This window comes from Somniosus microcephalus, chromosome 15, assembly GCF_052327205.1.
Source record: "Somniosus microcephalus isolate GS21.2 chromosome 15, FLI_Smic_1.0, whole genome shotgun sequence".
NCBI lineage: Eukaryota > Metazoa > Chordata > Chondrichthyes > Squaliformes > Somniosidae > Somniosus > Somniosus microcephalus.
Window position 1 is genome coordinate 99,401,145 of NC_141001.1, and position 26,747 is coordinate 99,427,891.

At 43.6% G+C, this 26,747-nt stretch overlaps 1 protein-coding gene across 1 annotated transcript in view; it reads right to left on the bottom strand.

The window, feature by feature from the left end:
• prmt3 (protein arginine methyltransferase 3) overlaps window positions 1–26,747 on the bottom strand; it is a 245,501-nt gene that overhangs the window by 106,309 nt on the left and 112,445 nt on the right. The window contains exon 10 of the mRNA XM_086007535.1: window positions 2,750–2,828. Coding sequence (XP_085863661.1) covers window positions 2,750–2,828 — 79 coding nt within the window. The remainder of the gene's footprint in view (window positions 1–2,749; window positions 2,829–26,747) is intronic.

Below are 26,747 nucleotides of genomic sequence, written 5' to 3' on the forward strand. Positions count from 1 at the left end.
CCTAGATTGTAAGTTACAGGAACATCCTCTCTCAACGTGACATCCAGTAATGTACAATTTTTTTTTAATGTGGTAACTAAGCATGCAAATATAGCTATGGAAGATCACATTCACTGCACATTTTGCTGGCAACCTTGTGTCCGAGGAACTTGAGGTCTTTGTACTGGCAACATACCTCTGGCTACTGCTATTTGATGTGGCTTTATTATAATGTAGAAAAGCATCTGAAATAAACAGAGAATAGTCTGTCTACTTAGCACACCTAAAAATATATAAAGCTCCCAGGATCTGAATCTAATTAAGTTGAATTTTGTTTGGCCGGGCATTCTTTGTTGAAGTTATTCTCATTTGCAACTTTATTTGGTCATTGTGCTAGCTTGGTCATCAATGAAGAGAGACGTATGAACAGGCTTGTGCCCAATGATCTTCAATGTTCCTATTTTGCTGCATGGGTAGGTTGATAGAATTAATTAATTACCCAGAAACATAGAAGGTAGGAGCAGGAGTAGGCCATTCGGCCCCTCGAGCCCGCTCCGCCATTTAATAAGATCATGGCTGATCAAAACTTTTTCATTCTGCATTCACGTTCAACAATTACAGATGAGAACCGTTAAGACGTCAGATCTTGTAATGATGCTTGAAAACGTTCTAGTGAAAGTTAAGCGCTACGTTGATATTTTTATCTTCTGATTTAACTTGCTTCGAAGTATATTTCTTGATTGCAATAAACTTGATTTGTCATTTTAGCCTGAGCTACATAGTCTGTCAGCATGATGCTTTACTACTGACCAGAGAGATCAGAAGGAATGGCTGGCAACAACGTTCCCTCTAAGTTACGTGGCCGCGCAGCTCTCTGCCAGTCACTCGCAGCCTGGGATTGGCTTTTCCAATGTTAAATTTAAACTGTGAAGGGGCCGCACACCTAAAGAAAAAATTAGGTGGAACATTGGTTGGCAATGTATACTATTTTCAGTGCAAACTTCAGCAGGATAATGGTAGATTGTCCACCCTGTGGCCTGGTATAGTATTCACTGACCATGTAAAGTTTTTCGTTAATAGGAAGCATGGGCTTGCCAATATAAGTTTACTTTTGTGATGAGAATGAGTAAAACATCATGGAGAGAAGCTCGGATTGTATCATGTAGGCTTTAAAAGAACGTACTCTTGTAAATCTTCCAAGGATCTTTACCCCAAGGTTTAAAACCTATATATTAGTCATATCCAATATCACCAGCTATATTTATAGTTGGATTAATATTGAAAGATCTCCGGTAGGCGAGATTGATCTCAGTTCATCACTGTATTCCAAAAGCAAGTTCCGACTCAGGGTGAAACAAATTGATTGGGACACAGTTCCTCTGACACCACATGCAAAATGCCATGGGATTGGGGGGGGGGGGGGGTGGGAGGGATATCCCTTACACTCGCCTCCCCACCATTCTGAACATGCCTCACATTTGGAATTCAGCTCTATTGATTGAAGAGGTCAGGATTCATATTTCTCTCAAGTAAATTAACCTTAAAACTGTTTTGCATCAGGATCAAGACCAGCATTTAGGAGCTGTGATACAGATGGCTAAGTGACAAGAGGCAATGCTTTAACCTGGGATTTAATTCATTCATTCAGAAAAAGAAGAGTGTGTTATTAATGGAGTACTTGCCTCCCCTGCCCGCACCATGCCTCAAACTCTTGATGTCCCTTGTTGTGCCCCATGTGCTGAATCTGGTCTACTGCCCCATTGCTTCCCTCACAGCTGTTAACATCTATACCATACACAGTTATATTGAAGACTTCATTGATGAACCAGTTTTAAGGAAGGGGGAAAAAAACCCTCAATACTATCGTATGTCATTCGATGCCGTAAACCTCCATTATATGTGAGTCACTGTGTGACATCTGACGTAAGAAAACTGCTAGGCACTTGGTCTAAGCGTTAAACAAAGCTTTAATCAACTGTTTTACAACATGGAGGTCTAGTTGTGTCCTTCACTAGTTCCTGTTAAGAATGTTCTGCGCAAGCTGGGCCCGTGCCCGAGTATTTATACTCTCCCTGGACAGCGCCACTCGTAGGCCACTCAGTATTATTTCATAAGTCTTTCTTTCATGAATGACTGATTCATGTCAACCTTTATTATCCGTTTGCTTACATCACGTATACTGTATTCAGTGTGTCCACCGCCAGCAGTAAGGGAAAGACTGGAACGTCGTCTATTCTTTACAACGCACTTCAATAGCCGGCGGGGAGTTTAAGGCAATAATTATCTGGTATTCATAAACATTTCCTGCTTCAGTCTTGCAGTTAATGACATCATCACAACTACTCAATGGAGTTACTGCCTTATAACACTATGAGGCACCTATTGCCCTATATGGCAATAATCCTCAGCCATTTATTATCCTAAATGATAATAGTCCACACTAACAGCCTCTGCATTCTATGAACTGGAAAGGCAATGGTGGTTAATTATTCTTTGTAAGCTTCGCAGGCCTCTAGAATAAAGAATGCACAGACTCAACCCTACAAGATCTCCAAAAGCGACACTTAATGTGTCCTCCTCTTGAAAGCTAATAAAGTAAATGAATGCCTGCGAGCTGCTAGTAATGGGGGCATATTTCATTTCTAGTGGATGCTTTCTCCAGTGGTGCATAGCACATTACGAGAGGAGTGCACATATGGCTACCAAGGATTGCCTGCGACAAGATTTAGTTTTTTTTAAATCATTTTTGTTCCCCTCCCCAAACACAAACCTGTGCCACCTTCCATCAGGTACTTGTCCCGTGCATATATGACCGAGTCCAGCATGGATTCGAACAACAAAAAATAACCCTGCGTGAAAAGGGAGAGGAAAATGGTTAACGAATGATAAGTATCATTACAAAATCACAATTTATTAAGATAAAAATAACCAATTCACACCAGTCCAAACACCTCAAAGAAACCCAAGCCACAGGAATATCATAACGTGTGCACCCGCTATATTTAAACACAGATTCATTCATAGGCTTGATTGGTGACAAAACCTGTATTAAATATTAATTAGTGTAAAAATTCTGAGCTTGGAGTGTTGTTTTCATTCTTCTGTTTATTTAGAATGCAGCGAATACGCAATCTTCCTTTGACAAAACATCTCGGCAGGATTATTGTGTGTGCTTATATTTGCAGTGTGCATTGCATCACTAAAATCACTCGTGCTGCAAGTCTACTGCCAACAATCCGCCCTGCCTTTTCTTGAATCAATGACGGGTAAAGCAGCATTCCTGATGGCCTGCCAGAGCCATCATTTTGCAGCTGAGGAGACTGGAGCTACGGATTGACCCATATGTGGCCTTATACTTTGTGTTCACTGCTGTTTCCATCTCTCCACTGAAGCTGGGAAAATGAAGTCAAGCAGGCTAGAAGAGAGAATCAATCGCCAATGATTTTAGCACAATGACCACTTAAACAAACAATATTTTACGCATAGTGTACATAAAGATATCTAGGCCTCATACACAAAATCCCTTACCAGGTTTTTTTGGTTTCATTTCAATACTGGCCTATCTATCTACAATATATCAAATGAAAGATATGGGGGTAGACTTTATCTGTCTTCATCACCCGGGTGGTAATTTGGCAGAGCATATCGGCCACACTTTATGGAGCTCGCCCAAATTTCATTCCATTGATTTCAATGGATCGTAAATCGGGCAGGTTCTATACATGGTGGGCAATCCACACCGTCAGACTACTGGCCAGGTGGTGAAGATGAAAATCTACCTCATAGTGTCTGAGCAGCTATGGAATCAAACAGGAGTATTAAAGTGCAGAGCCAATACTTGGAAAATGTCAGTATTTGTAAGTAATGGACACATGGCTATTGTGCTCAAACTTTTGCTAACAAATTTGATTACATCCCAGTACATCTCCAATGACTGCTCAGGGACAAAATTAAAAAGTAAAATGGCTCGTTTGAAATGGCGTATAGTTGAGCAGCTGGTACCTTTTAAATCTTTGTAGTTTTTTTTTTAATCAATGTAGTTGAATGCTTCTCAAGCTATATGCTTCTCAGAAGTGACTCTTTACTTCCAGCAATAATTTTTAAATTTCACTCACTTGAATAAAGGATTTGAGCCTTTCGCGGCTTTCTCAAGTTTAATGTCTGGCTACCGAAAATCTCTTGTTTGCCACTGTAACTGAAACTTTATTTTTTTTTTTAGGTGACTACGCCAACCATTCCCATTGGTTCGACCTCTGTCAACAGTCTCAGATTTATTGGGTTGTCCCACTTCATTAGCCCTGTAACTGCAACATGACAAGCCAATGAGAAAACTTAAGACATGATACAACAGAGAAGCAAACCGCCATCAAATCTCCCACTTTATCATTCAATTACCTTGTCAATGATACATGTCAGATAAATGAGAAAGCTGAAATGGTAAGTCAACAATAAACCAATCCAAACGAAAAGCTAAGATGCAACACTACATCTGTGGCTACACAGACAGCGATCATAACAGACAAAAATATTTTTAACTGGTAAATAGATACACACAACAAAATAATGGCAACCTGAAACAAAGCAATTTACACTTTCTTAACCTGTCCCATTACCATCTCCTTTTGTCTTGAATATCTCTTAATATCTCTTAACCTCTCCTGCCTTCTCCAGGATCTCCAACCAACGCTATACACCAGATACATCGACGACATTTTCTTCCTATGGACCCACGGCGAAGAATCACTGAAAAGACTACACGATAACATCAACAAGTTCTATCCCACCATCAAACTCACCATGGACTACTCCTCAGAATCGGTTTCATTCTTGGACACACGAATCTCCATCAAAGACGGACACCTCAGCACTTCACTCTACCGCAAGCCCACGGACAACCTCACGATGCTTCACTTCTCCAGCTTCCACCCGAACCACGTTAAAGAAGCCATCCCCTATGGACAAGCCCTGCGAATACACAGGATCTGCTCAGACGAGGAGGAACGCGATGGACACCTACAGACACTGAAAGACGCCCTTGTAAGAACGGGATATGACGCTCGACTCGTCGATCGACAGTTCCGACGGGCCACAGCGAAAAATCGCATAGACCTCCTCAGAAGACAAACACGGGACACAACCAACAGAGTACCCTTCGTCGTCCAGTACTTCCCCGGAGCGGAGAAACTACGCCATGTTCTTCGCAGCCTTCAACATGTCAGCGATGACGACGAACACCTCGCTAAGACCATCCCCACGCCTCCACTACTCGCTTTCAAACAGCCGCCTAACTTCAAACAGACCATCGTTCGCAGCAAATTACCCAGCTTTCAGGAGAACAGCGACCACGACACAACCCTGCCACAGCAACCTCTGCAAGACATGCCAGATCATCAACACAGATACCATCATCACATGTGACTCGGCCAACGTTGTCTACCTCATACGTTGCAGGAAAGGATGCCCCGGAGCATGGTACATCGGCGAGACCATGCAGACACTGCGACAACGGATGAACGGACACCGCGCAACAATTGCCAGGCAGGAGTGTTCCCTCCCAGTCGGGGAACACTTCAGCAGTCAAGGACATTCAGCCTCCAATCTTCGCGTAAGCATTCTCCAAGGCGGCCTTCGAGACACACGACAACGCAAAATCGTCGAGCAGAAACTGATAGCCAAGTTCCGCACCCATGAGGACGGCCTCAACCGAGATCTTGGGTTCATGTCACGTTACATGTAACCCCACCTGACGCAGGGTCATCCAGACTAGAGTCGACATTGGCTTGTTCTCTCTACACAGATGCGGCCGGACCTGCTGTGATTTCCAGCAAAAAAAATGTTTTTTGTCTGTTTTTTTGTTTTTCATACAGACCCCAGCATCTGCAATATTTGACCCCTTGTGACCCCACCTCATTGTTCTTTGATGTAATGTTTTCCTGACTGACCTGTTTGGACACCATTCACACCTTTGATTGCTGTGATTATCTCTCTGCCGAGGTGTGATAAATGGCAGTTGGAAAGATTACCTGTAACCATCTGACATTATTCTCTGACTATATAAGCTGTGTCTTTATGCATTTCTCCACTTCACCTGACGAGGGCGCAGCGCTCCGAAAGCTTGTGATTTCAAATAAAGCGGTTGGACTATAACCTGGTGTTGTGCGACTTCTTACATTAGCCTTCTATCCTATCACAGACCTTCCCTTTTTGTTCTTTCATCCCCTCCCCCCTTTCCCAGCCCCTATACTTATTTAAGAATCTGTTCCATTTCCTGCTTTTTTCCAGTTCTGACAAAAGGTCATCGACCTGAAACGTTAACTCTGTTTCTCTCTTCACAGATGCTGCCTGACCTGCTGAGTATCTCCAGCATTTTCTGTTTTTATTTCAGATTTCCAGCATCTGCGGTATTTTCTTTTCGGTTTAGAAACAACGCTATTTTGATTAAGGCTATAACACAGCACAGAAATGAAACTTATTGCTCCTTCAAGTTTGCTATTTGTACCTTGAATGACTGTTTCTTAATGGCGAGAGACTAGGAACAATGGAGGAGCAAAAGGATTTGGGTGCCCATGTACACAAATCATTAAAAGCTAGTGCACAAGTACAAAAGGTAATCAAAAAAAGGTTAACAGAATGTTGGCCTTCATCTCAAGGGGTTGGAATACAAAAGTGAGAAGGTTATGCTTCAGTTGTTCAAAGCCTTGGTCAGACCCTATCTGGGGGTACTGCGTTCAGTTTTGGCCACCACACCTCAGGTAGGATATATTAGCCTTGGAGGAGGCACAGCGCAGATTCACTAAAATGATACCAGGGCTTAAAAGTTAAAATTAGGAGGATAGGTTGCATAAACTTGGCTTGGATTCCCTTGAATTTACAAAGTTTAGGGAGGATCCAACTAAGGTTTTTAAAATGACAAAAGCATTTGATGGGGTAGATACAGTGAAATAATTTCCTCTGGTAGGGGAATCCAGAAAAGGATTAGAGGATTACAATTAGAGCCAGGCTATATAGGAATGAAATCAGGAAGCATTTTTTCCACACAAAGGGTCGTGGAAATCTGGAACTCTCTCCCCAAAAGGCCCAGGATGCTGGGGGTCAACTGAAATTTTCAAGACTGAGATCGACAGACTTTTATTAGGTAAGGGTATCAAGGGATATGGGTCAAAGTTGGGTAAATGGAGTTGAGGTACAGATCAGCCATGACCTAACCGAATGGCAGAACAGGCTCGAGGGGCTGAATGGTCCACTTTTTAAAAATTTGTTTATGGGATGTGGGCGTCGCTGGCGAGGCCGGTATTTATTGCCCATCCCTAATTGCCCTCGAGAAGGTGGTGGTGAGCCGCCTTCTTGAACCGCTGTGGTCCGTGTGGTGAAGGTACTCCCACAGTGCTGTTAGGGAGGGAGTTCCTAGCGATTTTGACCCAGCGACAATGAAGGAACGGCGATATATTTCCAAGTCAGGATGGTGTGTGACTTGGAGGGGAACTTGGACTACTGTACAAACTGCTTCAGGACACTTTGTACATTGAAGACTCGACATAAATACAATTTGTTGCTGCAGAATTGAACCCTTGTCAAGTGCCAATCAAGTGCACAAAGACTTGCGCCTGTATGATTTGAGAGGATCCACCAAATCCCATCAATAATGCCAATAGATATAGTTGCTATGGTTGCAACCCTCACATTGGTATAAGCAGCATGAAAAGTAACGCTCATGCAGTCACAATAATGAGGAAATTGAGTGTGTTTATTCTGCTCCAAATTAATGCCAAGCACAGATACTCTTTCCAAGCAAAATTATACCAAAAAAACACAAATGTGCAAATTAAGCTGCTTTGTTTCCTGATCTAATCTAATCGCTAAAGAAATTAAGTACTTGCACATGCAGCTTTTACTGTGGCTCTCACACCGAGATCAAAAGGAAAACAATTAACAAACTGCATGACTTGTACAAACACCAGTTGTTCTAAATGTTCGAGGCTTAACATGTTTCACGGTTTCTGAAGGAGGTTTTGATCACTGATTGTGTACAGATGGGGGCTCTCCGACGGAGGGAGTGCAGCGAAGATTCACCAGGCTGATACCTGAGATGGCAGGAATGACGTATGAGGAGAGATTGGGTCGATTGGGCTTATACTCACTGGAGTTTAGAAGAATGAGAAGGGATCTCATTGAAACTTATAAAATTCTAACGGGACTAGACAGACTAGGTGCAGGAAGGATGTCCCCGATGGCCGGGGAGTCCAGAACCAGGGGTCACAGTCTAAGGATAAGGGGTAAGCCATTTAGGACAGAGATGAGGAGGAATTTCTTCACCCAGAGAGTGGTGAACCTGTGGAATTCTCTACCACAGCAGGCAGTAGAGGCCAATTCATTAAATAGAAACATATGAGGCGAGATTGTGTCGATTGGGCTTATACTCACTGGAGTTTAGAAGATTGAGAGGGGATCTCATCGAAACCTATAAAATTCTGTCAGGCCTGGACAGACTAGATGCAGGAAGGATGTTTCTGATGGCCGGGGAGTCCAGAACCAGGGGTCATAGTCTAAGGATAAGGGGTAAGCCATTTAGGACTGAAATGAGGAGGAATTTCTTCACCCAGAGAGTGGTGAACCTGTGGAATTCTCTGCCACAGAGGGCGGTGGAGGCCAGTTCATTAAGTATATTCAAAAAAGAGTTGGATATATTTCTTAAGGCTAAAGGGATCAAGGGATATGGGGAGAAGGCAGGGACAGGGTACTGAGTTTGGATGATCAGCCATGATCTCACTGAATGGCAGCAGGCTCGAGGGGCCGAATGGCCTACTCCTGCTCCTATCTTCTATGTTTCTATGTAAGAAAATCACCATCAAGCATTGCGAGTGTCTATAACCTGTCATGGGTTTTGCCTCAGCCCATCAGGAAACCCCCCCCCCAACGTGCCATCATTATCCTTTCCCTAGGAACTTGGCACAGTTTCATTATTGTCCACGGGCCACTGTCCTTTGACTGACCTTTTCCCACACCGACGCCCCACCCGCCCCGTCCTTTCTCTCTCGGCTGGGGACAGTGAGCGAGCACTGTCCTTGGTGCTGAATCGTGTCATTTATAACGGAGAGATCTGAACAATCAGCTCTCTGCACTTGTGCGGCGGGCTCATCTGCAGAGTAATTTCGAATGTAATTTCACAGGCCACTGCCTCACCTGTAGGGGAGCCATCTGGCTGGAGAATTATACCTGCCACAGTCTCCACTCCGCCCCCGGTGCGTTCAGGGTCTGGGGGTGCGCTCCGATTTTTGTGCAACAGCACCTTCAGAATGACAGAATCCGTCCACAATTTCTTTTGAGTGTACAACTACTGAATTCTAACCGGATCCTTGGCTAAAGCCATGTTAATTTTAACAGTTAACAGGCTGATAAAGCTATTAACTCAGTGCTTTGCGTCCGGAATGGTCCACATTGCCATGTTTCTCATCAAAGCAAAAGAGCACGATGAAGAAATTTGCACGATTTCCTTCAAATTTATTTTGTGCACCGCAGATATTAAAATATAAAATGTGGCCCATTCCCATTCCCACCCCCTCCTCCGAGCTCTGAAAACCTCTGCACGAAGTAGTGCCGCATTGCATAAATTCTAGCAGTCCGATAAATTTCACAGCCCCAGATCGTGGGTAAAGTATCTCGTCAGCCGGGAAATAAAGAGACGCGCTCCCAACACAATTGGATTTGGAGATAATAGTTCTGAAGGCAAAGATCAAACGGGTGCTATTTCTGCTCGGGGGGGAAAAGAAAGTTTCACCTCCACTATAGCCACAGAAAAATAGAGAGAGAATTTCAGCCGGGTTTGAATGTGAATTGAATGCACCATCAATACAGCACAATTTTTTCTTTTGACGTCAAATGCCAAATCAGAACACAACAGGCAGAAAACTTTTCCTGCGCCAATAGCACGAAGCTCAGACGCCGCATCAGGCAGTGTGAAATTAAGAATTCTTGTTGAAAAAAATCACTGTGATTTCTGAGGTGTGATGAACGAGCCGAGTGATGAAGGCTGATGCACTGCAGCAAACGCGTCAGGGGTAATAAGTATGTTGATTGCTTACTGAACATTTCACCGGCCGTATATTTAACCTGTCAATAAAAAACACCAACCATATTACCTCAGGATTGCACAAGGTGAGTGTAATGCAACAGGAAATAAATTTAGTCTGCGTGCCCGGCGAGGGCTTCAAACTGCAGCATTCGTGTGAACAACAAGAAAGTCAAAAGAACACAATTTATTCGGTCATGTGCTGAATCAGATTTCGTGCGAGGGAAAAGTTTCACCTACGACTTTCTAACGAGTTCAATGATTTTTCTTTTTGGTTTTTGTTTAAAAAAAAATAGCACATCAGTAAGAAGTGGAGGAAATGACCGGAGTGGATTTTTTCCGTTTTACCAAAAACAAAGTCAAACCGAGACAATTATTAAAAACCATCAGTAAAAGTAGCACCGTAGGCCTCATGATAAAAACACAAGTTATATTGCCCCTAAATCATCTGTGTACAAAAATATTAACCATACAAATTGTTCAATCGTATCATTTTCAGTTGTGGTGAAATTGTCCATTATTGGGAAGAAAAATGACAAGTGCAACAAAAAAAAAACCGGAGGAAGGATCTAATACTGAAACTGCAAGTTAGAACGATTTAAGATACTGTCAATTGCTGAGGGCATATTTTCTTGGTGTACATTACTGATACCTATGGCTCAAGTTAAATGAAAAAACACAATTCACTATCTCCTAAGCACACCAACCAGAAGCCATCCCCCCACCACCCCCCCCACCCCCCAAAACGCTTGAGTAATCTTTTCTAAGAGCTTACATTATTTATTTGATATCACAGTGGGTTGATGTAAAAAGACATCTTCAGGAAAAGAAATCTACACACTGTGAAGTCAGTGTGTCATTACGAGCTGCGTCAGGAATGTGGTTTACTATATCTATGCAAATTAGCATAAATCAAGCAGTAGGCCATTAATTGGTATTATTGCTGCTAGAATCACCATCAGTGAATACCTACTGCCAAATAAAAAGAATTAAAGATAGCAATTTGAAAAAAAAATTGTAATTAATTTCTAACAAATAAACATTCCTGCCACCCTCGGAAAGAAGGGAATTTTCAACGTGGACAGGTTGACAAACTGAATGTGTGTGTTGCTGCCCACCAGGTAGCTGTTGGTACAATGGCAGGTGACAAGCATTCTGTAACGCCTGTCATTCGAGCTAATCTAGACGGAGGTGGTATTCACAGGGTTAGGGGGCGCGTTGAACAAACTTGCTTAAAAAATAAATCGGGGACATTTTTTTAAATCCAGTACCCTCCCCAGAAAATTTAGACCAATTCCACTTGTTTTAAAGATTTTCTTAAAATAAGTGCAAGACGCACTGGGTAGATTTTAGCTGGCGGGTGATCGACAGGCAGCCTGCACGCGTGCGGGAGGCCCGGTTCGCTTTTAGGGCCGGGCCTCGTTACCATGCCACCAGCGGGCTGCAGGTGCTATACTAGTGCCTGGCTGCAGCCCGTTAGCTCTGGGCCAGCCCACTATCGGGCAGCCCAGATGCTGACAGCAAGGTAAGCCTGGGTGGGGGGGGGGGGGGGGGGGGCAATGGGGGGAAGAATGTACGTCCAGTTGACTCCCTCAATGGGAATCAGAGTCCGATGCATGTCATCGGACCCCGATTTGCATAGTGAAAGGGCCTATCGCCTGAAACAGGCAGACACGCCAACGGCCAAGTGGTCGCTCCCTTCAGAAACAGAAAGGCAGAGTATTTCCTAAATGGTGAAAGATTGGGGAATGCAGATGCTCAAAGGGACCTGGGTGTCCTTGTACATGAGTCACTGAAAGTGAATGTGCAGGTGCAGCAAGCCATTAGGAAGGCAAATGGTATGCTGGCCTTCATTACAAGAGGATTTGAGTACAAGAGTAAAGAAGTCTTACTCCAATTATATAGGGCCTTGGTGAGACCACACCTGGAGTACAGTGTCACAGTTTTGGTCTCCTTACCCAAGGAAGGATATACTTGCCATAGAGGGAGTGCAACGAAGGTTCATGAGATTGATTCCTGGGATGGCAGGACTGTCGTATGAGAAGAGATTGAGTAAACTAGGCCTGTATTCTCTTGAATTCAGAAGAATGAGAGGGGATCTCATTGAAACATACAAAATTATTACAGGGCTTGATATGATGGATGCTGGGAGAATGTTTCCCTTGGCTGGGGAGTCTAGAACCAGGGGCCACAGCCTCAGGATAAAGGGTAGGCCATTCAGGACCGAGATGAGAAGAAACTTCTTTACACGAAGGGTGGTGAATCTTTGGAATTCTCTACCCCAGGGGGCTGTGGAGGCTCAGTCATTGGGTATATTCAAAACAGAAGTCGATAGATTTATGACTAGTAAGGGCATCAAGGGCTATGGCGATAGGGCCGGTGAATGGAGCTGAGGTAGAAGATCAGCCATGATCTCGTTTAATGGCGGAGCAGGCTCGAAGGGCCGAATGGCCGACTCCTGCTCCTATTTCTTATGTCTTATGTTCAGGATGACAGCAGTTGAATCGGGAGCTGAAACAGGCCGGTAAGTTCCCCCACCCCCACCCTGTTATTTTCTGAATGTCTCCACTCCGTTTTCACCCAGCAGCCGGTGAAAATCTCCCGCCCCCCACCCCCCCAACATCATTTCTTCAACATCACTCAGTCAAACTGCCTTCCCATAGATCGAAACAATTAAAAGTTTTACAATCGTAAAGCCCGGGAAAGTGTCTGTGGGGTCGAGAGGCTGATTGGGACGAGGCACGCGGGCTGGCTCAGGTTGCACATTCACAAAAAGAAAATCAAAGTACAATGAAACAGCAAGCACACACTTCACCAGCTCACAATAAAAAATTACAATTTCCGAAAAAAATCGCAATCCAGAAAAACATTTTTCAGAACTAATCATACTCCTCAACAAAAAGAATTCCACTCCCTTCGAGCAGTGATGGTTAATACATATCTCGACCAGTCAACCTCCCGTGGCACTGCACACAGCAAGCCAAAGAATGTGGTCACCCTCTTATCTGTCTCTGAAAATTTCATGTTGCTATTTACCTGTATCTCCTCTTCTGTCTCTCGTTTCCCCCTCTCTGCTGTTTCTCTCCCCATAAATCTTCTTTCTGCTTCTCTCTTGGTCCTCATCTGCTTCTCGTCCTCTTCCCATTTAGGTGGGAGGTAGTGGGCGGGGAGGCGGGGAAAGGAGCCACCAACAGCTGCATTTGAGAAAGGGTTACAGGGAAAATGTGGCCCTTAATTGCTCCCGTCCCAGCCCCTCCCCAATCACTTAAGCTCCCCCCTCGTTCGCTTTGTGCCGCCGACCCCATCACTTTTCCACTACCCATTCCCCTTCCTACCACACGCTCACTCTCACCATTACTCTGACCTCTTTCCCCTTGTACTGCCTGCTTAACCCTTGTATCCTACCCTCCCCTTTGCTCCACTGTCACTCACCTCACCCTTAACCCTCCATCCACTCTCCCCAATTGCTTCCTCCAAGGCTGGGTACCAAGAGGTCAGAGGGCTCCTCATTCTCAACCTGTTCCCCTCCTAACCTCTGTTAAGTCTGTGTGTTCTAGTTGTAATTACTAACATAGACTACAAGATTAAAGTTCAACAGGTCTTTACTGGTTGGAGGTCAGGGCTATACTAAATACAATATTACTACACAGTGCTTATATACCGGTGGTCACCACCGGTATTACGTATACAGCAGCCAGAGAAAGTGGTACATCTCTTAAGGTGGAACAGGTTACATACACCACAACCTCCCTTCCAACATAGAATCCTGGAACAGTACAGCACAGCAGGAGACTCTTACGAAGAGCAAACCCTGCTCTTTCCCCAAATCCCTGCAATTTTTTCTCCTTCGAGTATTTATCCAATTCCCTTTTGAAGGCGACTACTGAATCTGTATCCATCATCCTACCAGGCAGTGCATTCCAAATCCTAACCACTCGTTGTCTAAGAAAGTTTTTCCTCATGTCGCCTCTGATTCTTTTGCGAATCACCTTAAATCTGTGTCCTCTGGTTATCAACCCTTCAGCCATTGGAAACAGTTTCTCTTTATTTACTCTATCTAAACCCGTCATGATTTTGTACACTTCTATTAAATAGCCTCTTAGCCTTCTCTGCTTTAAGGAGAATAACCCCAGCTTCTCCAGGCTATCCACGTAACTGTAATCCCTCATCCCTGGAACCATTCAAGTAAATCTCTTCTGTACCCTCTCCAAACGCTTCACGTCCTTCCTAAAGTCTGGTGCCCAGAATTGGGCATGATATTCCAGCTGGGGCCGAACGAGTGTTTTATATAGGTTTAGCATAAATTCCTGGCTTTTGTGCTCTATGGCTGGAATTTTGAGGAGGAGGGCGAGTTGGGGGTGCTGCGAAGCGGTCGGGAAACTTAGGAGGCCGCGTTTCCCGCAGGCCCTGTCGACTTTAACGGCAGAACCTGATTTGCACGTGAGGCCTTGGTTTCCCGCCCGCCACCTTCAAAGATTTGTGCACAAACACCTCCAGGTCTCTCTTCTTGCACAGCTTTAAAAATTGTACCATTGAGCTTGTATTGTCTCTCCTCATTCTTCCTACAAAAATGCATCACCTCACACATTTCTGTGGTGAATTTCATCTGCCGTGTGTCTGCCCATTCCACCAGCCTGTCTATATCTTCTTGAAGTCTATTACTATCTTCCTCACTGTTTACTACACTTGCCAGTTTAGTGTGATCTGCAAATTTCGAAATTGTGCCCTGTACCCCCAAAGTCACGTCATTAATGTGCATCAAAAACAGCAGTGGTCCTAGTTACTGAACCCTGGGGAACTGAAACCCAGAGTTCCCTCACTGAGGTTTTCTATGCTTTTAAAATTCAACATTACGAAATCAAATTAAAACGAGGGCAAAAAAACTGTCTTTTTCTCTCTCTTGTCTCAGAGGTGTTAGAAATTAGAATATCTAATTTGTTCTACTGAATATTGGGAATACCAAACCCATTATTTACGGTTCCTGTCACATATTCTACTCCCTTGCCATAAGCTTAATCCTCTCACTAGCCAAATGCTCAGGCTGAATCAGGCAGTCTGAAACCTCAGTATCTTCTTCGACCCAAAGCTGAGCTGCAAAATGCATATTCTATCCATCACCAAAACAGCTTAGTTTTACCTCCTATCTTATTTCCACCACGAATGGGACCCTCCTGCGTTTATCACCTCTAGACTGATTTTTTCCAAAGCCCCCACCCTTGCCAGCTTCCCATCCTCCACAAATTGAAATATTTTAAAATTCGTCCTCCGGCATCCTGTCCCACTCACGCACAACCCACATCCTCACTGACTACTTGTCCAGCAACACACTGAATTGAAGAACCTGTCCTCATCTCCAAAGCTCTCCATGGCCACACTCTATCTTACCACTACAACCTCTTCCAGCCTTATGCCCCTCCTGTGCCCTTTGATCTCACGACTCCGATCTGCGGTGCACATCCCCCATTTCTTCGTTCCAACATTGGTGGCAGAGCCTGCAGCCCTACTCTCTGGAACTACCTCGCTAAAAGTTTTTGTCTCCTTACTTCTCTGCCCGCCTTTAAAAGCCTGCTTAACTTCCATTTCTTTCACCTCTCCGAATTCTCCTACAATGGTTCGGTGTCCTCGGGACATTCTTCTATGCTAAATTTGCGATACAAGTGCATAAGTCGTTGTCGTTAAGCTTTATGTTCCTTGGCTCTAGCTATAAAAATTCAACAACAACTTTCATTTATATATAGTACCTTTAACATTTAAAAAAAGGACATGGACAGGTGGATAGGTAGAGAGGTTTAGGCAGGGAACAGAAGAGAGGAGGACGCAGGGAGCAGAAGGTGAGGTGAGATGAGGTGAAAGGGGAGAAGATGCACAAGGGGCCAGACTTAAGTGAAGGTGTGTTCACGGGTGGGGGCAGGGGGTGGAAATATAGGAGGTTGTAAAGCTTGGGTAAGGTGGGTTAGGGTAAGGCCAAGGTGAGCTTTCAAGATAAGGAGGAGCATAATAAACCTAAGACCAATGTAGGTCAGCGAGGACAGGAGTGATGCACGATCAGGACTTGCAGTCCAATTTGGTTGGAGAGAGTGACCGTTTTACATCTGAGGTAAAGAGCTGCTTCCTCCTGTGAGGTAAGCAGAACTTTATTTACGTGTGTAACTGTGGTATGTGAGGGGGAACAAATGTAGTTATTTATTTATCGATCTGTAATGGTTAAGGAAACATTATATTTATTTCCTTTTAGGGACCAATCAAAATCCAATTACTTCACTGCCTCTTAAGGTAACTCTTACAGATCCTTTGAGTGGAGGTGTGCACACCCTGCACCTTTTACAACAGTTTTATACACATTTGACTCATCATAAGTGTTGTGGAAAGAAACCACTTGGAGTCACGGGTAGGCTGCGATACGAGAGAAACTTTATTACAAGCATGCAGGGGAGAGCCTTCAGCGCACTGAAGTCTCTCAAATTTACAATGGTTGTGGCAGTTCATTTATACATAATCAATCTACTACCGATAATTGCTCAACCGTTAATTACCGGTTACGTAGGCTTTTGCAGATGTTTCTTGTTATCTCAACTGTCCCAGTCTCAAGACCCTTACGTCTGCTTTCCTGTGATTTTTTTAACCACAGTATCTGGCCTTCAGTTCCCCCTTATCTTTTGCTCGGTATACTTGGCTTCAAAGACAAAAACATATTTTTGTCCAAACTGCTGACGCCTACAGTTGTTAACATCTTAGCTTACATATGGCCAAGCTTCCCATCGTGCCTTGCGATTACAATGGCTTGTTACCAACATGGCTACTGACATTATTACAGCCTACATTAAAAGGTACTGACTTACACGTGATGGAATAATCACAGGCTCTCACCACATCAGCACATTGAGCAATGCTACTATCCTATTAGCCCCTCAAGCCAACCACTGGCCCTCCGGGTTGCCACTTCAATAAGTAACGCCATGAGGGATGTGCTACTGTTCTACTGCTGAAACTTTCCCCAAGTAGATCTCCTATTTACACATGGGACATTGAAGATAATGAGGTGAAAATGGTGGTAATTATGGATTCATAGAACCTGCATAAAACCTCATTAAATTAGTTTAGCCATTACAAGAATTACATCATTTTAAACATCGCAAAAGCCGGTCCCAGACTGCGCGGGACCAGCAGAGAGCTAGGGAACGTTGGTTATGTTATAGAAGGCAGCTTCTCTTTCAAAAAAAATACAATTTTGCTGACTAGTGGAAAATAAACAAACGACCGCATAAAACGTAAATGGTATCAAAAATAATCCTATGATACAATATAAGTTGTTTGTGTTTTTAATCCTGGCTTGTGTCCACAGAAGAAGCCGATAGTAATCTACACTTCCTTCTGAGGTATTTACACATGTTCTAATCATTGTAAAACATCATTACCACGAGCCCCAAAGGGGGAGAAAAAATGATCGTGGTTCTGCTCGTGAGCAAACCCATTTCAACAGTAGCATTAACAGAGAGAAACTCGCTTCCCTCAAAAGGTTCTGCACATTTCTGCTAGTCAGTAAAAACAAATTGCTTTTGGGTTAAGAAAAATTTACAGAAATTAAAATGAATCTAAACTGCTTAATGTAGCATGTATTCATTTCATTACAGTCCAGAGAAGGAGTTTGAATCAAAAGGTATTTTGCATGGGAGAGAAGATAACTAACATACTGTGTGATGGAAGTGATGAGTAAAACTAATAGTTCAGGGTTATTCACGAATAATATGATTCAGGTTCGTTTATTTCCTTCACAAACTTAAATTCTTTTTAGACAAAGTTGTTGATCAATGTAAAACTGAATTAAAAATGATTTCAGCTGGCAAATATAGTCCTGGATGATATTTTAATGAACTGTTTAGACCATATATCGGGTAGTTGGGGGGCGGCATAACATAGTAAAACGTCCCAAGGCGCTTCAAAGGAGTATTATCAAACAAAACTTGGCACCGAGCCACATAAGGAGAAATTAGGGCAGACGAGGAGGTAGGTTTTAAGGAGCGTCTTAAAGGAGGAAAGAGAGGTAGAGAGGCGGAGAGGTTTAGGGAGGGAATTCCAAGACTGTTAATACTTCAAAGATGGCTGAGGAGTGATGAGGGATGATTGTGATATCATGTCACAAATAGCTTATTTTTCTCACACCTCAATTTTTTTTCTGATTTCTCCCTTCTTATCCCACATCTCCATTTTGATGGAACAGTTCTATTGACGGTAACCTCTGGTGCCATACTCAACAGCCATTTTTCATGTGATCCTGGGTCGTGGGCAATGCCAGCAGGGCAGTATTTATTGCCCATTCCTAGTTGCTCTGAAGGGGCTAAGAGCCAACCATAGAAGAGTGGGACTGGAGTCATACGCTGGTAAGACCAGGTAAGGGTGACAGGACATTAATAAACCAGCTGGGCTTTTGCAACAATTAGGCAACTTTTCATCCTTATTTTTCTTAATAAATGACCAGATTTTGTAAATTCAATTCCATGATGGGATTTGAACTCACGATGTCTGGGTTGCAGTACCAGACTATTGTACTCATTAAATGTGTTATCCAAAGTCATCCATTATCAGCAAGAGTTGTCAGCTAGTCATCAGGAACTCTGACCAATTTCTCCCATCCCTAATCTACGTCGCAGAAACTCTGTTGAGATCTAGGCAAGTTTCTGGAATAACAAAATAGAAATCCCCGTTAGTTAATTGCTTTTAGCTACTGGACTTAGCCTGTATATTCACAGAATTTGTCAGGTCTTCAATGAGTGAAGAGAGGAGCATAGCTTCAGACCACGTTTTAAGCTTAAAACAATTAAGTGAATTTATTAGACAAGATCAACAAGCAAATAAGTAACAATTATATAATAGTTCTACATTTACAGTAGACAACTTTCCATCTAACTCAAGTGGACAAAGTATTAAAAAGATCTCAACTCCAAGAACAAAGATATACCTTTGTAAAAAAAAACTTTTAAATAGAACAGAGAATTTCTCATCACTGTGAATGCCTAATTAATCTAAATGGTTTTCCTGGAAATTCAAACTGACTTTCCTCTAGTAAGTTTCCAACTGACCGGTCCCTTCTAGAACATAACAGAACGTAAGAACATAAGACGTAGGAGCAGGAGTAGGTCATTTGGCCCCTCGAGCCTGCTCCGCCATTCAATAAGATCATGGCTGATCTGATCTTGGCCTCAACTCCACTTCCCTGCCCACTCCCCATAACCCCTGACTCCCTTATCGTTCAAAAATCTGTCTATCTCCACCTTAAATATATTCAATGACCCAGCCTCCACAGCTCTCTGGGGAACAGAATTCCAAAAATTCACGACTGTCTGAGAGAAGAAATTCCTCATTTCCGATTTAAAAGGGTGCCCCCTTATTCTGAAATTATGCCCCCTAGTTCTAGATTACCCCCACGAGGGGAAACATCCTCTCTGCATCTACCCTGTCAAGCCCCTTCAGAATCTTATGTTTCAATAAGATCCCCTCTCATTCTTCTAAACACCAATGAGTATAGGCCTAACCTGCTCAACCTTTCTTCATAAGACAACCCCTTCATAGAAACATAGAAAATAGGAGCAGGAGTAGGCCATTCGGCCCCTCAAGCCTGTTCCGCCATTTAATGAGATCATGGCTGATCACCCAAATTCAGTACCCTGTCCCTGCTTTCTCCCCATATCCCTTGATCCCTTTAGCCTTAAGAAATATATCTAACTCCTTCTTGAATATATTTAATGAATTGGCCTCAACTGCTTTCTGTGGTAGAGAATTCCACAGGTTCACCACTCTCTGGGTGAAGAAACTCCTCCTCATCTCAGTCCTAAATGGCTTACCCCTTATCCTTAGACTGTGACCCCTGGTTCTGGACTCCCCAGCCATCGGGAATATCCTTCCTGCATCTAGTCTGTCTAGTCCCGTTAGAATTTTATACGTTTCAATACATCTCCGGAATCAACCTCGTGAACCTTCTCTGAACTGCCTCCAATGCAAGTATATCCTTCCTTAAATAAGGAGACCAAAACTGTATGCAGTACTCCAGGTGTGGTCTCACCAATGCCCTGCACAGTTGTAACAGGACTTCCCTACTTTTATACTCCATACCCTTTGCAATAAAGGCCAACATTCCATTTGCCTTCCTAATTACTTGTTGTACCTGCATGCTAATGTGATTCATGTACAAGGACCCCCAGATCCCTCTGCACCTCAGCATTTTGTAATCTCTCCCCATTTAAATAATAATTTTGCTTTTTTATTTTTCCTACCAAAGTGGTTAACATCGCAATTTCCCACATTAAACTCCATCTGCCAGATTTTTGCCCACTCACTTAGCCTATCTATATCCCTTTGGAGATTCTTTGTGTCCTTCACACAACTTGCTTTCCCACCTATCTTTGTACCATCAGCAAATTTGGCTACATTACATTCGGCCCCTTCATCCAAGTCATTAATATAGATTGTAAATAGTTGAGGCCCCAGCACTGATCCCTGCGGCACCCCACTAGTTACGGTTTGCCAACCTGAAAATGACCCATTTATCCCGACTCTCTGTTTTCTGTCAGTTAGCCAATCCTCTATCCATGCTAATATATTACCCCCAACCCCGTGAGCTCTTATCTTGTGTAGTAACCTTTTATGTGGCACTTTATTGAATGCCTTATGGAAATCCAAATACACGACATCTACTGGTTCCCCTTTATCCACCCTGCTCGTTACATCCTCAAAGAACTCCAGCAAATTTGTCAGACATGATTTCCCCTTCATAAAACCATGTTGACTCTGCTAGACTATATTATGATTTTCTAAATGTCCTGCTATCACTTCCTTAATGATGGACTCCAGCATTTTCCCAATGACAGATGCCAGGCTAACTGGTCGAAGTTGCCTGCTTTCTTGTGAAGGAATATGCCATACTCAGAAAAAGACACCATTCTATGAAATATTCTGGCTTTAAAACATGACAAACTAGGTTTGAAAATCTGGAAGCCTCAACAAGCTAAAGCTGTGAACAGCATACAGGCTTTTGAGATAAGATAAGTTGTTGACACTGAGAGAATAGCCTTACTGAAGTAGAAGGTTTGATGGTTCCAGGAAGTCTGCAGCTTGGAAAGAACACAATGCTATACCCTGTTCAAGTGTTTTAAACCAACACTTCAGAAAGAATCACATAAGATAAAGAAACATATGCCTTCGTAAATATAACATCAAATGAAACACGGAGACACGAGTCTGTAATACAACCAACTGAGGTAACTAAAAAGACTCTAGGATGCAGGCCATCGAGTCCAGGGGACTTGTCCACCTTTAGTTCCATTAGTTTGCCTAGTACTTTCTCTCTAGTGATAGCGATTGTTTTAAGTCCCCACTCCCCACCCCAATAGCCCCTTGATTATCTATTATTGGGATGCTTTTAGTGTCTTTTACCGTGAAGACTGATACAAAATATTTGTTCAAGGTCTCCGTGATTTCCACTATTAATTCTCTTAATGAAGCTCCAGATTCACGCTTCAATTTAAACGGAATACTGATTTCTTTTGTAGTTGAGAAAAAGAGTTCCCACGACTTCCTAAATTTTGAATATGTCACCATTCAAACTTAAAAAGGATGTGTTAGTCATGGAGAAACTGAACAAATAGCCCAGAATTTTCTGGGGCAGGGCATTTCTCAGTGTGCCCCATTAGTTAGACTTTTACCCCTCACCCTTCAGCTCGAAAAGTTTTGGCGCCGCAAATTGCTGGAAGTGCGAGCTGATAACAGTGAAAAGTGAGAGGTCAACGGGGCATCGGGGACCTTAGTGACCGACGGGACCAACAGTCGGTCTCCTTAACCAATGAGATTTATGGAGTGAGAAAGAAAGAGGATCAAAGGAGAAGGAAATAGAGTGAATTAGAGTCAAATCAGGAATAGAAAGATAAATAAAGAGGGAAAGATTGGATGAAAAGGCAGAAAAAAAAGACAGAAAGGAAAATAAGCATTAAAAAAAAAAAATTTAATTGCAAAGAACAATTTACTACCTGCAGGAATGAGACTCCAAAGTTTCAATTGCCGGAGAGGTTGAGTGGCATTGCAGGAGCATAAATCTCGTCATTAAAAGGGTGTTTGGGCTGTTAAGTACCAGCCCTAACTTTCTGCGGTGAGTTTAATTGGTAATTAATTAATGCGCAAACCTAGTCATTTCTTAAAATTCACGGGGTGGTTGAAGGTGAGCTGCTGTTTTTGCGAGGCTAAAGGCGGAGGGGCACAAATCGGACAGCAACTTGTGACGATTCATAACTGACAGGGTACCTCTTCCTCGCCACAAACTGCTGGATGATTTACACATTAATAACGGCGCGCGCATTAAACTTGCCGTTATTTTGCCAGCAAATTCCGGCTCAATCACACAGCGGTTCGAATTACTCCTCTGTCCAGCCGCAATGAAACTTGTAACGAAACCAACAGCTGGATTTAAGGAAATAGCCACCAAATCAAAACTACACACATACCTCATTTGTGTCACAAGCACTCCATCACTGTCACCAGTTCAAACAAGTCAGCACAAGCGATGTGGGTCAAGCCTGGGACCTTCCAGATCTATAGAGTGCAACTAAAATCGAGTGATGGGAGCGTATTCTCTTCTGACTTCCCATTCTGAATTCTCTAACAACAGTAAAATCTCACCATTTCACTTTCATTTTATGGAAATGCAACGTATAAAAGATTCAAATTAAAGTCACGCAAGATGATCAACCAGCGAGGTGGGGGGAGGGGGGAGGAATGCTACAAATCCTTTCCATTTGAGTAGTAACAGATGCACAGCAGATGCATGTTAACACCAAAACATGGCTTTGATCCGAATGTTAGCTTAGTCAGCAGTTCCGCCTTCTGCAGTTTGTCGAGATGAAAAACAGCGAGTTATCAGCCCTAACAGAAGGAACTCCATTACAGTGCCAGCATCCACAATGACCACCGTTCGGACAGACCTTTTTTTTTTTAAGGGGAGGGTGAACTTCGAGCTGATGGGGGAGGGTGAACTTCGAGCTGATAAGTGCTCGAGCTTGAATCGTGAATTGACTGGCGAGACTGATATCTGACAGTCACTGCAAACAAAAGCTAATCCTTTGCAGATGCTCTCTGAAGCAGGATTCAAACGCATTCTTCAGGGGAAGTAACTCATAAATGCAGGAGTCCAAGTTATTTGTTTAAAAAAAAGTCCTCATGGGATTAACAATTGCGACAGAAAATATGTACAGGGATGGTTGGTCTCCACTTATTTTTGTGCAAGTACGGTGTCCGGTGCAGAATTCTGACTTCGGCATTGACATCGGATTTGCTACCGCCATACGAAAGAAGAAATAATTTGCACTGTGTTGAATTCACGGGTCTATACTTAGAACCAAGAATATTCAGCCATTATTAGTTGCAGCCATTTTTAATAGAGTGAAATCAAAGAGTTCCCAGTGATCCCTGGGTTTTGAATATCTCACCATTCAAACTTAAAAAGGCACCGTTAGTCAAATATAAACTGAACCAATCACACAGCAATGTGCAACTTACTCATGGCAGCCAATTATATGTTTAGTTAAATGCAACTGCTGCCATCTAATGTATGTAGGATAATCATAAACCATCTTCTGAAAACACTCATCTTGGTTACGTACTAAAGCAGGCTGCTGTTAAAAAGAAAGACTTGCATTTATATAGCGCCTTCAGTAACCTCAGGGCATCCCAAAGCGCTTTATAGCCAATTATGTTCCTTTGAAGTGTTGTAATGTGGGAAATGCAGCAGCCAATTTCCGCACAACAAGCTCCTACAAATAGCAACGTGATAAAAAACAGATGATGTGGTCTTTAATAGTTTTTTTTGAGGGATAAGTATTGGCCAGGACACCAGGGACAACTCCCCTGCTCTTCTTCGAACTAGTGCCACGGGATCTTTTACGTCCATCTTAGAGGGCCGACGGGGGCCTCGGTTTAACGTCTCATCCGAAAGACGGCACCTCCGACAGTGCAGCACGCCCTCAGCACTGCACTGGAGTGTCGTTGGCCTGCATTATGTGCTCAAGTCTCTGGAGTGGAACTTGACCTTCTGATTGAGAGGAGAGAGTGCTGCCCACTGAGCCACAGCTAACACTTCCAGTTGATATTCTCATTTTAATATTTTGTGGAGCATTTTTTTTCGACAATGGACAGATAATGTGACCACTTCACCCTAAAATTAAGATGCCAAAAATACTAAAGGCAAGAAAAAATACAAATCTTCTGATATCCTGCCTATTAAAAGAAATGATCCCTGAACACAACCAACTAAACCTCTCCAACACAAAAGAGACTGTATGTTACTGCTGAGTAGGCAATCGTACTGTCTCCTGTGGCTGGAATATTAATGAACAGTAATAGAATTCTCCAGCAGCACAAATGTACACAGCTCAGACGATCCGCCAACAAGCACAAAGTCTCCAGTGTGCTAAATCTGAAAGAAAACATTACTTGGGCTGAGGTGGTAGGATTTATAACTCATTCACAAATAAAAAGCATTTTCCGGTGACACAGATTTGGGGGAGCATTTAGCTCATGCGATTATGAGATTTCAGTCGTGACAAATCTGTGCTTCACTTATCTTTTGGTGCATTTGCCTTTCTTCATCAAATAAAGGTTACATTCCACATTCATCCCGAGGCTCGAGCACAAAATGTCGGCCGACACTCCCAGTGCACTGCTGAGGGAGCGCCGCACTGTCGGAGGTGCCGTCTTTCGGAGGAGATGTTAAACCGAGGCCCCCATCTGCCCCCTCAGGTGGACGTCAACGATCCCACGGCACTATTTCGAAGAGGAGCAGGGGGGTTATCCCCGGTGTACTGGCCAATGTTTATCCCTCAATCAACATCACTTAAAAGACATTATCTGGTGCCATTATCACATTGTTGTTTGTGGGAGTTTGCTGTGCGCAAATTAGCTACCACATTTCTCTACATTACAACAGTGACTACTGACGTAAGAAAACTACTAGGCACTTGGTCTGAGTATTAAACAAGGCTTTAATCAACTGTTTTTCAACATGGAGATCTAGTTGTGTCCTTCACTAGTTCCTGTTAAGGAATGTCCTGAGCAAGCTGGGCCCATGCCAGAGTATTTATACTCTCCCTGGACAGTGCCGCCAGCAGGCCGCCCAGTATTACTTCATAAGTCATTTCCACATGAATGACGAGATTCATGTCAACTACACTTCAAAAGCACTTGATTGGCTGTGAAACGCTTTGGGAGGTCCCGAGGTTATGAAGGACGCTATATAAATGCAAGTCTCTCCTTCTTTCTTTATACACAGGTAATTGTCTCACTGCAGTATCTTGAGTGGAGGAATTTTTTTAATTGAGAAATCTAGACCCAAAGCCCACAGTCCAGGATGTTGAAAAGAGCGATTTAGTTAATACAGTTGAGAAGCAGCTGTCTCTGGCCACAGTGTACAGATTGCTGCCTTGCACATTTCTTAAGACTGTTGCTTATCTGAAGATATTTGAAGTCGCAGGTGACACCAGGAGAATCGCAGCTCATTGGATATCTGACTCGGATATTGCTATTTAAATTTGGTTTTTGCTACTACCATATGAAAAAAGACGACAGCTCACTAGCTAGCAAACTTAGCAGAGTGCAGTTGACAAGAGAGTGAATTCACCTCTGAACACCGGGAGAGACAATGTTCCCTTTAAGCCACGCGACCGCACGGCGCTCTGGAGGTCTCGCGCAGCCGGCTCACCGGCTTTTAAAAAAGGGAAAAACCGCGTACGCACGGAATTTTGAACGGGCTGCGTGGCCCAGAAATAAATTAGAGGGACCATTGGGGATAGCCCTGGGGTTTTGTCCCGTAAATCACAAATATCTGGGGCAGCAATATGATATTGCTAGCAATGTAACATTAGGAGACTTGGGAACCACATTAACAACATTCTCAGATTTGGGAGGTGCAAGGCAGAGAGAGGATACCATGATTTGTTCAGGAAATGGAACTCGAGTCCAATTTTATACAGGAACTCAGGTGATGGAAAAAAGAGTCAACTGGTCTCATGCAAGATAAGGGTAGGATGTCTTTGAAATGCAGCATGTGGCTTGCTCCCTTGGTGAGCAGAAAGCAGAGCCAAGAGCAACGCTGGGGTAATGGCTTAAAGTGGTCAAAGTCTCAAACTGAGGCTGCCCGAGTTTCTATAGTGGGGCCATTGCCTCATAAACGAACAGAAACCAAAACCTCAAGAGAGAGGTGCGGGGTAGGGTGAACAGGGACTGGGGTGCAGGGAATTGAGGCTTGGGGGGAAATGGGTGACTGTGGACTCGGGGGGGGGGGGGGGGCGGGGTCAGGGAGTGATGGAGAGATTGGGCGACTGGGCAATGGGAGTCGGGAGAGAGAGCGAGGCTGGAGACTCAGTGGGAGAGAGGGTGACTGCGGAATGGGGGATGCAGTGTCGGGGGGGGGTTACGGGCAGTTGTGGGGGTGGGGGGGAAAGTGGGAGACTGGGGACTGGGAGTCTGGTGGAATCAAAGTTCCTCTCAGGTCTGGTTCCCCCCCATGCAAATTCCTCTGCCACCTTTGGTTTCCTCGCTTCCGGCCCTCGGTACTCAGCAATGACTCCAACAAAGTAAATAGCACCTTGTTAAGGTCCAAAGTAAAACATAGCCGGCAAATAATCTTTCATCGCCGCTGCAGTGTGACCGCCACACCGCCTATCCT